General features: G+C 32.9%; 1 protein-coding gene and 1 pseudogene across 1 annotated transcript; one reads left to right on the top strand and one right to left on the bottom strand.

Annotated features, from left to right (window-relative positions):
- Positions 1 to 540: 540 nt before the first annotated feature.
- LOC120197949 (protein WALLS ARE THIN 1-like) lies at positions 541 to 2372 on the top strand. Its single transcript, XM_039199347.1, has 6 exons — positions 541 to 797; positions 887 to 949; positions 1034 to 1150; positions 1236 to 1641; positions 1722 to 1873; positions 1942 to 2372. The coding sequence occupies exons 1-6, from the start codon at positions 574 to 576 to the stop codon at positions 2120 to 2122; spliced, it is 1143 nt and encodes a 380-aa protein (XP_039055278.1). The 5' UTR covers positions 541 to 573; the 3' UTR covers positions 2123 to 2372.
- Positions 2373 to 3016: 644 nt separating this feature from the next.
- On the bottom strand, positions 3017 to 5165 carry LOC120198430 (annotated as a pseudogene).
- Between the last annotated feature and the right edge of the window lie 7729 nt (positions 5166 to 12894).

Raw genomic sequence — 12894 nt, 5'->3', positions numbered from 1 at the left:
TGTTTAAAGCAAGATCTGAGATCTAATCATCTTAAACTGTTGATAATCGTATTGTTCCGGTGGATGATCAGGTGGGGGAATCTTCCCGACATATATATATATATATATTGCCGATATATAAAGTATGCAAATCTTTTAGTACTGTGTATTAAAATAATGAAGAAAAATACAAGAAAATGTAAAGCATAGTAGTAATTGTGACTTTCGGGGGGGGGGGGGGACCTTTCCACGGGTCCTATGGGCCATGGCGTTTCATTACCTCCGATCATAATCATTAATGGCATGGAGCCAATACAGAACCTGTTAAATAAATATAATAATCTCCTTTTCTTTTTCTCTCACTTTCTGTTCATGTTGTTGCAGTAGTGCGATTGAAGTTGTCTTGTCAGTTCGAGTGAAAAAGACTGTGGGAGACAACCAACAATCTTACAAAGGACTATGAACAGTTTTGACATGTCATCTTTTGTGGGTCCAAAACCATCCACATTTTAACAATTTAACTATATTTATACCCACCATTTCCATTCATTCATATCACCCACTCTCATTTGTGAACTTGATCACTGTGTTTCAATGGCTGATGCTGGTGGTTCAGTCCCTGCCAAGGGGATGCTGTGTTCGGTCCCCGAAAGGCTTCAGCTTCACATGGCGATGCTGGCCTTGCAGTTTGGTTATGCAGGGTTCCATGTGGTTTCAAGAGCTGCCCTTAATATGGGTGTTAGCAAACTTGTGTTCCCAGTTTATAGGAACATCATTGCTTTGCTTCTGCTCTTACCATTTGCTTATTTTCTTGAAAAGTAATTCCTTCAACCCCATATTTCTTCTAAAAGCAGCTTTATGAACAAAACCCGAACTTGTTTTTTCAAATGTTCGTTCTTTTTTCCAGGAAGGAGAGACCGACCATCACTCTAAATTTTCTTCTGCAGTTCTTCCTCTTAGCTCTTGTTGGGTAATGCAAGACCATGCATGTTCTTAAAACTCTTACCATAGCGTAATGAAAGCAAAACTAATGGCCTGTTTTTTCACATGACAGAATCACAGCCAATCAGGGTTTCTACTTGTTGGGTTTAGACAACACATCACCAACCTTTGCATCAGCAATCCAGAACTCTGTCCCTGCCATTACCTTTCTCATGGCAGCCATACTAAGGTAAACCTATATATATATATATATAAACATGAAAATGACATTTAATCATGTGTGTGATTTTTGTTGTTGTTGTTGTTGATATCAGGATAGAGAAAGTGAGGCTAGATAGAAAAGATGGGATATCCAAGGTTATTGGAACAATCTTATGTGTGGCCGGAGCATCGGTTATAACACTATACAAAGGTCCAACCATATACACCCCGGTTCCACCTCTAAACAAACCCACACCGATGTTTGTTTCACTAGGGGACGCAAATGGAAAGAACTGGACCCTCGGTTGTCTCTATCTAATCGGCCATTGCCTATCCTGGTCCGGTTGGCTGGTGTTGCAGGCACCGCTGTTGAAGAAGTACCCGGCTCGACTCTCTGTCACATCCTACACATGTTTCTTCGGTCTCATCCAGTTCCTCGTCATCGCGTTAGTTTTCGAGAGAGACTCTCAAGCCTGGATGTTCCACTCCGGCGGAGAACTCTTCACTATTCTCTACGCGGTCAGTGCATTCTACCCTTTTCGATCCATCGAACAATAAAAATTAAATAACAGTATTAAATTTGTGCATGGAACATGCAGGGAGTGGTGGCATCAGGGATTGCATTTGCCGTACAGATATGGTGCATCGACAGAGGCGGCCCTGTTTTCGTTGCTGTTTATCAACCTGTTCAGACTCTTGTTGTCGCTATCATGGCATCCATTGCTTTAGGGGAAGAGTTCTATTTAGGAGGGTAAGTGCTTATAATCGTATTTAAACTGTTATTAATATAAATTTTGACACTTTTTTTTTTGCTTACAGAATAATCGGGGCAGTGCTGATTATAGTCGGACTGTACTTGGTTCTATGGGGAAAAAGCGAAGAGAGGAAGTTCGCTGCAAAAGAAAAGGAAGCCCTTGAATCTACGGCGGAGCAGGGGAACGGCAGCAGAACACCGAGCCTCACTCAGCCATTGCTCCACCACTCGACGGAAAACGTTTAACTCCAAAAGCCACAACTTTTTAACCATGGCGGAAACAACTAGACACTACCACTATTTCAGAAAGTTTGTGTGTAATTTCTTCTTTTTTTTATTAGTTAATGGCTTTCTCTAAGTAGCAGAGAGGGCTAAAGGAGAAGCTTTTTTTTTTGAAGTGGTGATTGATGATGATGATGATGCTCCCATATGCTTTTTGTATGTTGATTTGATGGTTTGATTTTAAGATAAAAAGATATGGAAAAAAATTTATGGAGTTATAGTGGAAACCATTAAGATGCATGATGGCATAAGCCATGCTGGTTTTCTTGATCATATGCCATCATGGCAAAAGAAACTAGGTTTTTTGTTGTTGATAAAATGTATCGACTGATTTTATTATAAAATGAAATAAGAAAAAGGTCGACCAGGGGCGACGTGGAACCAACATATTACAAGAAATAAATACAAGTAAAAAAAGTTTTTTAGAAGGCTGCAAAATGAAAATAAAAAACTAACAGAAAAACATGAAATAAACTCTCCCGAGGAGAGAAACTGCCCATACTCACTCCAATCTAAGAGAAAGAAGAAATTGAAGGCACGTGATAGGACATCAAAGACTAGGGGGCCACCGATAAATATAATATATTCATTATCAACATGTAAATTTTTCTTTCTCAGATACAAAATGAACTAAAATCAAAATAAAAGTTCAAAAACGGCCTTTAAAAGGCCCCATTGCAAAATCAGAGCTTTAACAGACCATTCATGAAAAGAGGCAATCATGCAAACTACGGAATGTGCATGAACATTTAGATGCACCAAAAGGGCCATTGTCAAAACCTTTACAGAGACGCGGGCAGCGACTATACTGTCAATCATGACGAGGCCTTATAACGAAACCACATTCCGCAACAAAAATGTAACGGTTTTCTGCAGAAATTCTTCAAATTTTTTATTCTTCAGCTTTTCAAAAAGTCCTTCAAAGAAAACAGTGGTCGCACATCCTACAAAACCGAATCGAGTTTAATGTTACATTCAGACCATGTATTCATTACACAAAAACAGCTACTGATTACCTTTCCATGCTCTTGATTTAAGCATTGTCTAACTACTGTTGTTTGTTGTATCAGTCGTTCCATTGCCGTATAGGTTGGATGGTTTGCATAAGCTGACATTATTCATGATGCAGAATAATTGTACATGTAAAAGAAAGAATAATCAGCAGATAGCCATAAGATGAATCTATACAACATTAAGAAAAGGTTAATGTTGCAATAAGTAGTTGTAACTTGTAAGAACTAATAATACCAAGAATTGCTCGATTTAAACTATCTGCAACATGCTGTCGGTACTCCAACTTAAGCAGGTGAAACATCGGAGATTTCTCTGGTTCCTCGTATGCAAGCAAAGCCATGAAATCCTGCAGTAACAGCATCTCTTTCAATATCCGACAGAGAGATTAGAAGTGTGCAAAATTTGCTAAGTTAACATACTTCAAGCTTTTCAACATATTTTTGCTCCTTCCCAAAAGGGGTCAACTTCATCTGTGCAAATTCCAGAGCTTCTGTGCTGTAATAGAAGTGATTTTTTTCAGCTATAGATTATCTGCTATTAATAATTCAAGAGATATCTTATTCTCTTCTCACCATTTCCTAGAGCATACAAGCTCAACGAAATGAAGGCTTAGAAGATCAAATTACAGGTCCTTATTTTCTCTAGTAAGTTTGTCGCCAGCTGTTCAATTAATTCAATTGCCTTAAGTGCATTACCCTTTGAAGCAAATTGATAAATTCCTGCACAAAATTACAACACGATTTTCAGTACTTTGAGACTATAAAAGAGGGGTGACTGTAAACTACTACACAGAAGATATGATTTGTGGTAGTAAGATCACTGCTAAGTACACAACTCTGTAGGCAAGAATGAATTTTTTCTTTTTTCTTTTGTAGTTCCATGAAAATATTTCAAAAGAATTGTATTAGCATCAAGCATGCAGAAGTAAGCTATCGGTTTTTGCAGAACTTAGTAAGCTAGGCCACTAAACCGCATGTTAGCCAAATTTCAGCTTTTATGTCAAATACTTCACAGCCCTTTAGCTTTTCTAGACACATACCCACGTGCATGCTACTAATGTTGTCCAACTTGTCATATTTCTTGAAGTAACAGCATTCGACATGCGTCTGGCACATATACAAACATGGGTATGAGAATATGACCCTCCCAATACATGGAAAAATTAAGACAAAATTGAACATGCCACACATTGCCATATCGAACACACTCGAGTCTGAGTAACATAGCATGCTAGTTCACATTTGACACTTCCAGTAAATAAGCATAAGATAGAACCAGTCATTAGAAAACCCACATCTTTCAAAATTAACAGATTTCATGGTTGCATATATGGGCTCCAGCATAATAATCCTAGGTTATCAATATCTTATGCATAAATTTATCGAGTGAGAAAATTTCCCCTACTTTTTCTTTTTTCCATGTCCTCAAGATGATCAGAAGGTTGCTTCATCCCAGTACAAGCAATAAAAGATTCCACGGTTTCTTTAAAGCAATTGTGCACAAGATACGACATAACGATGTTGCGGATGTCATTATCATTGACTGCCTGTAAAAAACAGATGGAAATGGAAGCCCAGATATAAGAAGCTAAGTCTACTGGAGGGACATAAGTATAGCATAGGCTAGGACACGAAAATGAAGAAACAGCTGAAAAATGATACAAACCAAATTGGATGATTCATCAAAAATCAACTGAAAATGAAGAAAACTATTTTAAGTTGTGAGCTATGACACTACAAACTATAGGCTAGGACACGATAGCATAACCTTACATTAACTGTATAAATTATTGCGATAGGAAACAGCTGAAACAATTCCATTACGCACCCAAAAACACGAAACAAATTAAAACTTAGATGCACACCAGACCAAACAACCCCAAAACAATCTGCGGCCAAGACCAACAATTATACAAAAACTATCTTTCCAAATGTATATTCAAGACATGAACTTGTGGGGTAGCACTAACCTTCCAAGCCAAGGTTCTATCCATAGAGTAAAGGTTTAACTTCCGAACCCATTTATAGGTCAACCATAACAGTATAACCCCGAGAGCCTTACATATTGGAACTATTACAAAACCAAACGAATGCACATTTAATATAACCCACAATTAATTCAGAATCCATTATTACAAAATTGTTCTTGGAATTAGTTTCGACCTAAATAGAGAGAAAATTTAGGTGGCGTTTGGTTCGCTGGAATGTTTCTGAGGGAATTGGAATCTATGAAGGAATTGGAATCTGTCAGGAATTGGAATCCAACTCCATATTCTGTTTGATTGGCAGGAAATTGAATTGGAATCCAATTCCATATTCTGTTTGGTTCTCAGACATGTCAGATGAATTTGATTTCAGTAATGTAAAATGACAGGATTGCCCTTCTTGTTTTTTTTGTTTAATTTTAGTTTATTTTATAAATTACATGTAGCAATATATTATAAAAATTTTTAAAAATATTAAATTTTAATTTTATTGATTAATTATTCATTTCAATAAATTATAAAAATCATGCTAATAAACATCATAAGTTAAAATCATCCCAATTAGGGATGGCCATGGGTCGGGTTTTTGGTCCACCCGACCCGACCCGAGAACAAGGGAACCTCCATCCGAGACCCGACCCAACCAAAATAAAGTTTCACCCGACCCGATCCGAATATATGAATTAGAAACCCGACCCGAAATAATAAAAAATTATTTTTATTCAATAAAAACAGTGACTTAATTGAAAAAAAATTATATATAGAGGGGTATCATTATAATTATTCCTAAATATATAAGGTAAAATTATATATTTTTTGGGTCGGGTCGGGTATTTTTCACCCTAAACCCGAACCCGACCCGATTATCACACTTAAAAAAAATCGACCCGACCCGACTAAAATAAAGTTTCACCATACCCGACCCGAATATATGAATTAGAAACCCGACCCGAAATAATAAAAAAATTATTTTTATTCAATAAAAACAATGACTTAATTGAAAAAAATTATATATAGAGGGATATTATTATAATTATTCCTAAATATATAAGGTAAATATATATATATATTTTGGTCGAGTATTTTTCACCCTAAACCCGAACTCGACCCGAATATCACACTTAAAATAACCGACCGACCCGACCAAAAATAAAGTTTAACCCGACCCGACCTGAATATATGAATTAGAAACCCGACCCGACCTGAAATAATAAAAAAATATTTTTATTCAATATATGAATAAATTACCAAAAGATTGATGAGGGTAGTATGATCAAATTTCAATTCCCTCCAATTAGGGAATTGAATTTCATCATAGAATGAATGTAATTCACTTTCTCTCATTTGATGGAAAGTTGAAGTCACGAGGGATTCCAATTCCCTTTGAAAACTTGAACCAAACATGAGAAAGTGGTGTAATTGGATTCTAATTCCCCCTAATTCAAAGGGATTCCTGCGAACCAAACATTACCTTAGAAAGCCTAGCAAACCCTCATAGTTAACAAAAAAATCCATATGAACCCATTAAACTACACCAAACTGTTTAAACATCATAATTGCACAATACCCTAACTTCTTATAATTCAATAATGAAAGAAAATACATCAGGTTTGGGATTATTCTAGAAAAAAATAAAATTTCTGCAACAATGCAATTAACCAAACATATTGAATGCATAAAACAATATAAACATTTGGCGAAAAAAACCCAAATTTTAGAACTGAAAACATAATGGGAGAAGCTTTGGGGTATTGGTGTTTGAAGTCAATGGTAAGTAAAGAGGATGGGTGTTTTCGTGGAATATATTAGCCCCCTTTTTTTTAGAGTAATCAGATAGAACTGTTATTGCTTTGCATGAAGTACACGTGCCCCTTCCAGATTCCCAGTTTTTTATAGGATAAACTACACTTTTAGTATCTAAATTATTACTTCTGATCCATTTTGGTCTCTCAACTTTATTATGTTTCAATATCATACTTAACGTTTAGTTTAGCTGTCAATTTGTTACCCACCATTAAATTAACATAACTGTTGATATGGTATTTTAAAAAAAAAAATTCAATGATGACATGGAGTTATCTTATGGTGGCACATCAACACCACCATTAAGTTTTTAATGGTGGGGTACCAAAATGAAACATAAACTAACATTAAGTGTAGTTTTGAAATAAATAAATTTTAAATACCAAAACAGAATAAAAATAAAATTTTAGATACTAAACATAAATTAAACGTTAGATATGGTTTTCTTTATATTTTCTATCATCTTATTTATTATTTTATAATAATTATTTAATTTATAAAAAATATTTTAAAACTAGAGATAATAAGAAGAAGAATACGATTAGAATGATGAAAGATGAGGATGAGAATACGCTTGAGACTTTTTAAGATATATCTGCTGAGATGGTTCATTTCTATACTAGTCTTATTGAGGCAGTTGATCTTGGTGTTAAAGGTTTGTATGTGGAATGCTTTAGGGGTTGTTGAATTATACACTGTCTGCTGGGGCGACAGAGGAGCTAGGTAGGGAGGTTTCAAATGCTGAAATTAAGGAGGCTTTGTTTAGGCAAGGCAATGATAAGAGTCCAGGACCCAATGGAAATGATAAGAATGTGGTGTTCACCTTTCTCTTCATGGACGTGAACTTCATATCAAAGGAAAGAAATTTTCTTTTTGACTTTTCAAGCCAATTTATAAGAAATTTGGATGAAAGCATGAAATACAAAATTGATCTACATGAAATTCTCTATCATTTTGTACAGTTAGTTCATGCTTTTTTTTATGCCTAAAACCTTAAGTTCTTAAATGGGATGGATGAAGAGGATGTTAGGTTTTATGTTTTAAGGATAGATCTTGATGTAGTTGATGTTGTTGATTCATTTCCATGCTTGTATGATGATTAAAAATCATTGGAAATGGTTATACAATTTTTGGTCATGTTAGGGTTTGATGAAATTGAGTAGTTTGAATTAAAGTTGTTATAGAATTGGTTGGAATTACATGCAATTCATGTTAGGAGCGTGAATTCATTCTTGAATCAAAATGATGCTAAAAATACCCTATATCATTTGGCCATATTGAAGAAATTAAGAATGCAAAACAATGAAAACTGTTTAGATTTTTCAATCTGGCAATAAGTTTGAAAAATCGCCAGAAATTATATAAAAATGATTATGAAGTGATTTTTATACCGTTGTGTTTTTATGTCAACTTACTTTTGTTTAAACCAAAAGGAGATTGATTTCAAAGTGTATAATGAAAGATATGAATTTTTTTATCAATGATAGGTTAGAAAACATGGCAGTAGATTCTGCTTAAAACAGATTCTGAAAATTGAATTAGAATATTCACTATAAATTGTACAAGTTGAATTAGGAGTTCTTTATATGGTTAGATTCATACTTGAGTCTAGTTTTGAACGAAACAAACAAAATTAAATTCAAGTGTGTATATTAATACAAAAAAAAATAATTCTTTAAGGGTAGTGCAAGTTGTAAGAATTTGTAAATTTTAGAAATGAAGAGGAAAATTGATTGAAGTTAATGTACTATGCTTGAATTTGAAGTTAAATGGCAATGGACCATTTTGAATAAATTGGAAATGTTGGGAAGAATTCTGAATAAATTCATTTTTATGGTTAGATCGTGGATTTTGAAATAGTTAAGAAATATATTGGTTGATATGGGTATTATGAGAATTGAAGTTGTATTTTGAAGTGTTAAGGTCGATATGGATTATACGAAATGGATTAGTATCGAAAGAAGTTTTAGAAATTTTATGCTAATGTGCAACTATGTCCATGATAGTAAGATACTAATATGTGCTTTGAAATTATATGTGATGTATAAATGATGAACATGTAGACGTGGTCAAAATCGAAATCAAAACAAGCTTAAAGCTAAAGAAAAAGTTCAGGAGTGCAACTATTAAGGCATTTCCAGGTGAGTGCATTTTACTTATATTATTATAAGTAATACATAAGGAATACTTGCGATGAGTCAACCTTCAATGATTTGAAAATAAAATGATTTTAGTTTTTTATTATATTTTATACTATTATTTTGTTTAACGATTTCTTATGAATAACTTCGGGTATGAACTGCCCAATGCATTTTTATATGTTATATTTTGACATGTTCGTATTATGAATACTTAAAAATTCAAATGATATGTGATTGTGATGGAAAAACCCATTTTATGCATATTGAGATTTATATTGTATGATACTTGATTTTGTCAATATTTAAAAAGATTATGATAAGTGAATGATATATGATACTTTATTGTGATGATGTTTGAAAAGATTTTGATAAGTGAATGACAAATGATTTAAAGAAATGCATATTGTAAATGCATTGAGAGTCATTGGTATAAAAGTGGAGCATTTAGCATGTCTGACATCACTTTTGTGACGGTGGTGCTACTATTAATGATAAATAGCACATCTAACATCTGTGTGATGATGGTGCTACTATTAATGATAAATATCACGTCTGACGTCCGTGTGACGGTGGTGCTACTATTAATGATAATTAACATGCCTGACGTATGTGTGACGGTGGTGCTATTAATGGTACCTAACACGTCTGACGTTTGTGTGACGATGGTACTACTATTAATGGTACCTAGCACGTCTGATGTTTGTGTGACGGTGGTGCTACTATTAATGGTACCTAGCACGTTGGACGTCTTTGTGACGGTGGTGCCACTATCAATGGTACCTAGCATGTCTAACGTTACTTATGTAATGGTGGTGCTACTTATGTATATGCTCATCTTACTCGCATATATTGCATTCTCAGTGATTTACATTGGGTTATGAAATGAAAAAGTGAATAGTATATGTTATAAAATGAAAGTGAATGATCTGAAATGATTCAGACTATGAAATGAATAAAGTGAAAGGCACAAGATTGATCTGAAATGGAAATGTACTAGTTGATCCATTTACATGTGATTTCCGTACTATGTGTTGAACTAAGTTTTGATATGACAAATTAAGGCAAAATGTTTTTGGACTTGAATTGAATTTATTCAAAATTTTTTAAAGATTTCAAAAATAATTTAAAGTTCATTTTAATTTGGAATTGAGCACAAAATGTTTTTATGAATAGTAATGTATTGTATGAATAGTACCGATACTATCTGAATAGTATTAATACTATATGAATAGTACCGATACTGTGTGAACAGTAATGAACAACAAAATGGGTACCGATACTGCTACAGTAGTATCAAGCCCAACGGTCAAAAATTCAAATATTACAAAGGTAGTATCGATACTCATTGAAAGAATACTGATACTACTTGTTCTGGGCAGTTTTATTTTGCAGAAAATGAATCCCCAACGGCTCCAAAACATCCCCAACTGCTAAATACATCTTCAAACTCATTTCAAGCTATAAAAACAAGCTGAGGACACTTGAAGAATATAGATAACAACTATCCAAGCAATCAAACACAAGAGAAGAGTTTTTCATTCTTATTTCATCTTTCTCTTGTAAATATTTCTTTTATGGTGAGCTTAATTCTTGTAAACACCTACCTTAGAGAGGTTTTGTTGTTTACATTTCCTTTCATTGTAAAGGGGTTTTGGTTTTAGCAAAGCATGCTAAAAGCTAGGGAAAAGGTTATAGTTTAGCCTGTGAAAAACTAGGGAATTTGTAAATGTTATCTCTTTGTCCTGTAAAAAGAAAGAACAAATTAGTGAATTTGTTGGAAAATCCTTGGTGAGGAGCTAAGGTAGTGGATGTAGACTTGTTTGAGAAGTCGAACCACTATAAATCGTTGTGCAATTTTCTATCTTTCAACCTCCTTACTCCCTAAACACAAAAATCGACCCGACCCCTCTTGGCGAACCCTTTCGGTTATCGATTCGAGCTTTTGCAAATCCCAACACTATGTATTCTCATTTATCATACAATGGATTGTGATATAGCACTAAAAGTGTAAATTGTTTAGAAGGTAGTTAAATCGTATATGATCCATTTACATGTGATTTCCGTAATATGTATTCTCATTTATCATACTATGGATTGTGATATGAAATGATATGTGAACATACAAGTTAATTGATATGATTGAATGAAGAGCTTTTATTGAAAACTTGGTAAGACATCAAATATCTTAATATGGTTTGATGAATTACAAATCAATTTTGTATAATGCTTTCATACTTTATATATATACTATGTTTTGCTATACTATGTTTTACTTTTATTATTATTATAATTATAATGTATCACTAAATGTATACTTAGCGTGTGATGATTTTCACATGTAGGTAAATAAGAGCGTTCGGAGTAAAGAGCTAAGCGTAGTATCAACTTTTGAGGATCATATCCGCTCCAGAATCAGTATGGCATCTTTTTTAATATTGATATTACTAGTTGGCATGTATACTATGTGGTTATAATACTTTAAATAGATATGTTTGAATATGGTTTAATTAGATTATACATAATATTATTGTTTATGAATAATAGTTTGTTGATTAGTATTTTAGTGAAAATAATTTTTAATGTTATCGAAATGAAATATTTTATGATCTTTGATAATAGTTGAATAATTTTAGAAAAAAATAAAATTGTATTGTTTTTCGAATAGAACTGTATTGAAATAATTATGTGACATCCTGAACTCGTATGCGGTAACGTATACAGAAAATAAGTGTTACATAATCGAAGTTATGTTATTGTTTTACAAAAGAATGATAATTTATCTTTACAAGAAAAAAATTGATTCAACGAAATAGTTGTTATAAAAAATTCTTCAACGAATTTCTATAATAGTTGACTACATCTAGAAAGTTATCAACTTCACTAATATTTTTCAGTGCCATTCTATAAGGACTGGAATTTTATTCGGATAAACCCAAATCCTATTAAAGAAAACAATATATCTAAAAAGTGAGACTTTAGAAGACCAACATTCACATAATAAAGATAGTGTTTAGGAAATATAAAAGGTCACATTTTATAAGGTATATAAATCACATATATCAAATATCATAATTAACGAAAATAAAATATATTTGAAAAGATAAGGGTAGTCGTCATTAATTTTTTAAATTTATGTGTGATTAGATCATTTAAAAATATGTTATTTTAAAAAAGATAATTTAAAAGTTCTATTAAAACAGCAAATTTAATCAGTAAAATTAGACAAATGGGTTTAGAAATGTGATTACACGCGAGGAAATGTTAACACCCTTATGATGTCCGCTAGTATAAACAATATCATTTAATCATGTGGTATTCTTAATTTGATTTAATGAATATAATTTTGTAATTTAAATTCAATTCCCTTTTATTTTTATTTCGATTTATAAAAGACATTTATTTTAAAATAAAATAAATTTATTTTAAAATAAAATAAATTTATTTTGAAAAAAAACATAATTAGTATATGTTTTAAATATTTAGTATATGTTTAACTTTAAAAAATTAGTATATGTTTTAAATATTTTTTTTAAATTTAACTTTAAAATCATTTTATACAAATAAATGGATAAAACTATTAAGCTAAAAAAAATTATTGACATTCTGGACTCTTTTTTTTTTCTGAACGGAATTCATTTCCATTTTACATATTACTTTGAATCCGATTCTCCTTTAAAATCAATGCCCCGACCCCCGCGTCCTTGTCCAGATTCAAAGAGTACCGTTCACACTTGGGTCATCTTCACGGAAACGTTAACGTGGAACTACTGCTGACCACAAAATTTTGCGTCGGT

The sequence above is a fragment of the Hibiscus syriacus genome, unplaced genomic scaffold, assembly GCF_006381635.1.
Source record: "Hibiscus syriacus cultivar Baekdansim isolate YM2019G1 unplaced genomic scaffold, ASM638163v2 tig00117056_pilon, whole genome shotgun sequence".
In the NCBI taxonomy this organism is placed as follows: domain Eukaryota; kingdom Viridiplantae; phylum Streptophyta; class Magnoliopsida; order Malvales; family Malvaceae; genus Hibiscus; species Hibiscus syriacus.
This window is presented reverse-complemented; position numbering and strand designations above follow the sequence as displayed.

What these genes read in the sequence shown, in the direction of transcription:
- LOC120197949 (XM_039199347.1), top strand. Translation starts at nt 574, where the DNA reads ATGGCTGATGCTGGTGGTTCAGTCCCTGCCAAGGGGATGCTGTGTTCG. An exon ending in CTCATGGCAGCCATACTAAG is followed by an intron (nt 1,151 to 1,235) that starts GTAAACCTATAT and finishes TGTTGATATCAG; the next exon opens with GATAGAGAAAGTGAGGCTAG. An exon ending in GAAGAGTTCTATTTAGGAGG is followed by an intron (nt 1,874 to 1,941) that starts GTAAGTGCTTAT and finishes TTTTGCTTACAG; the next exon opens with AATAATCGGGGCAGTGCTGA.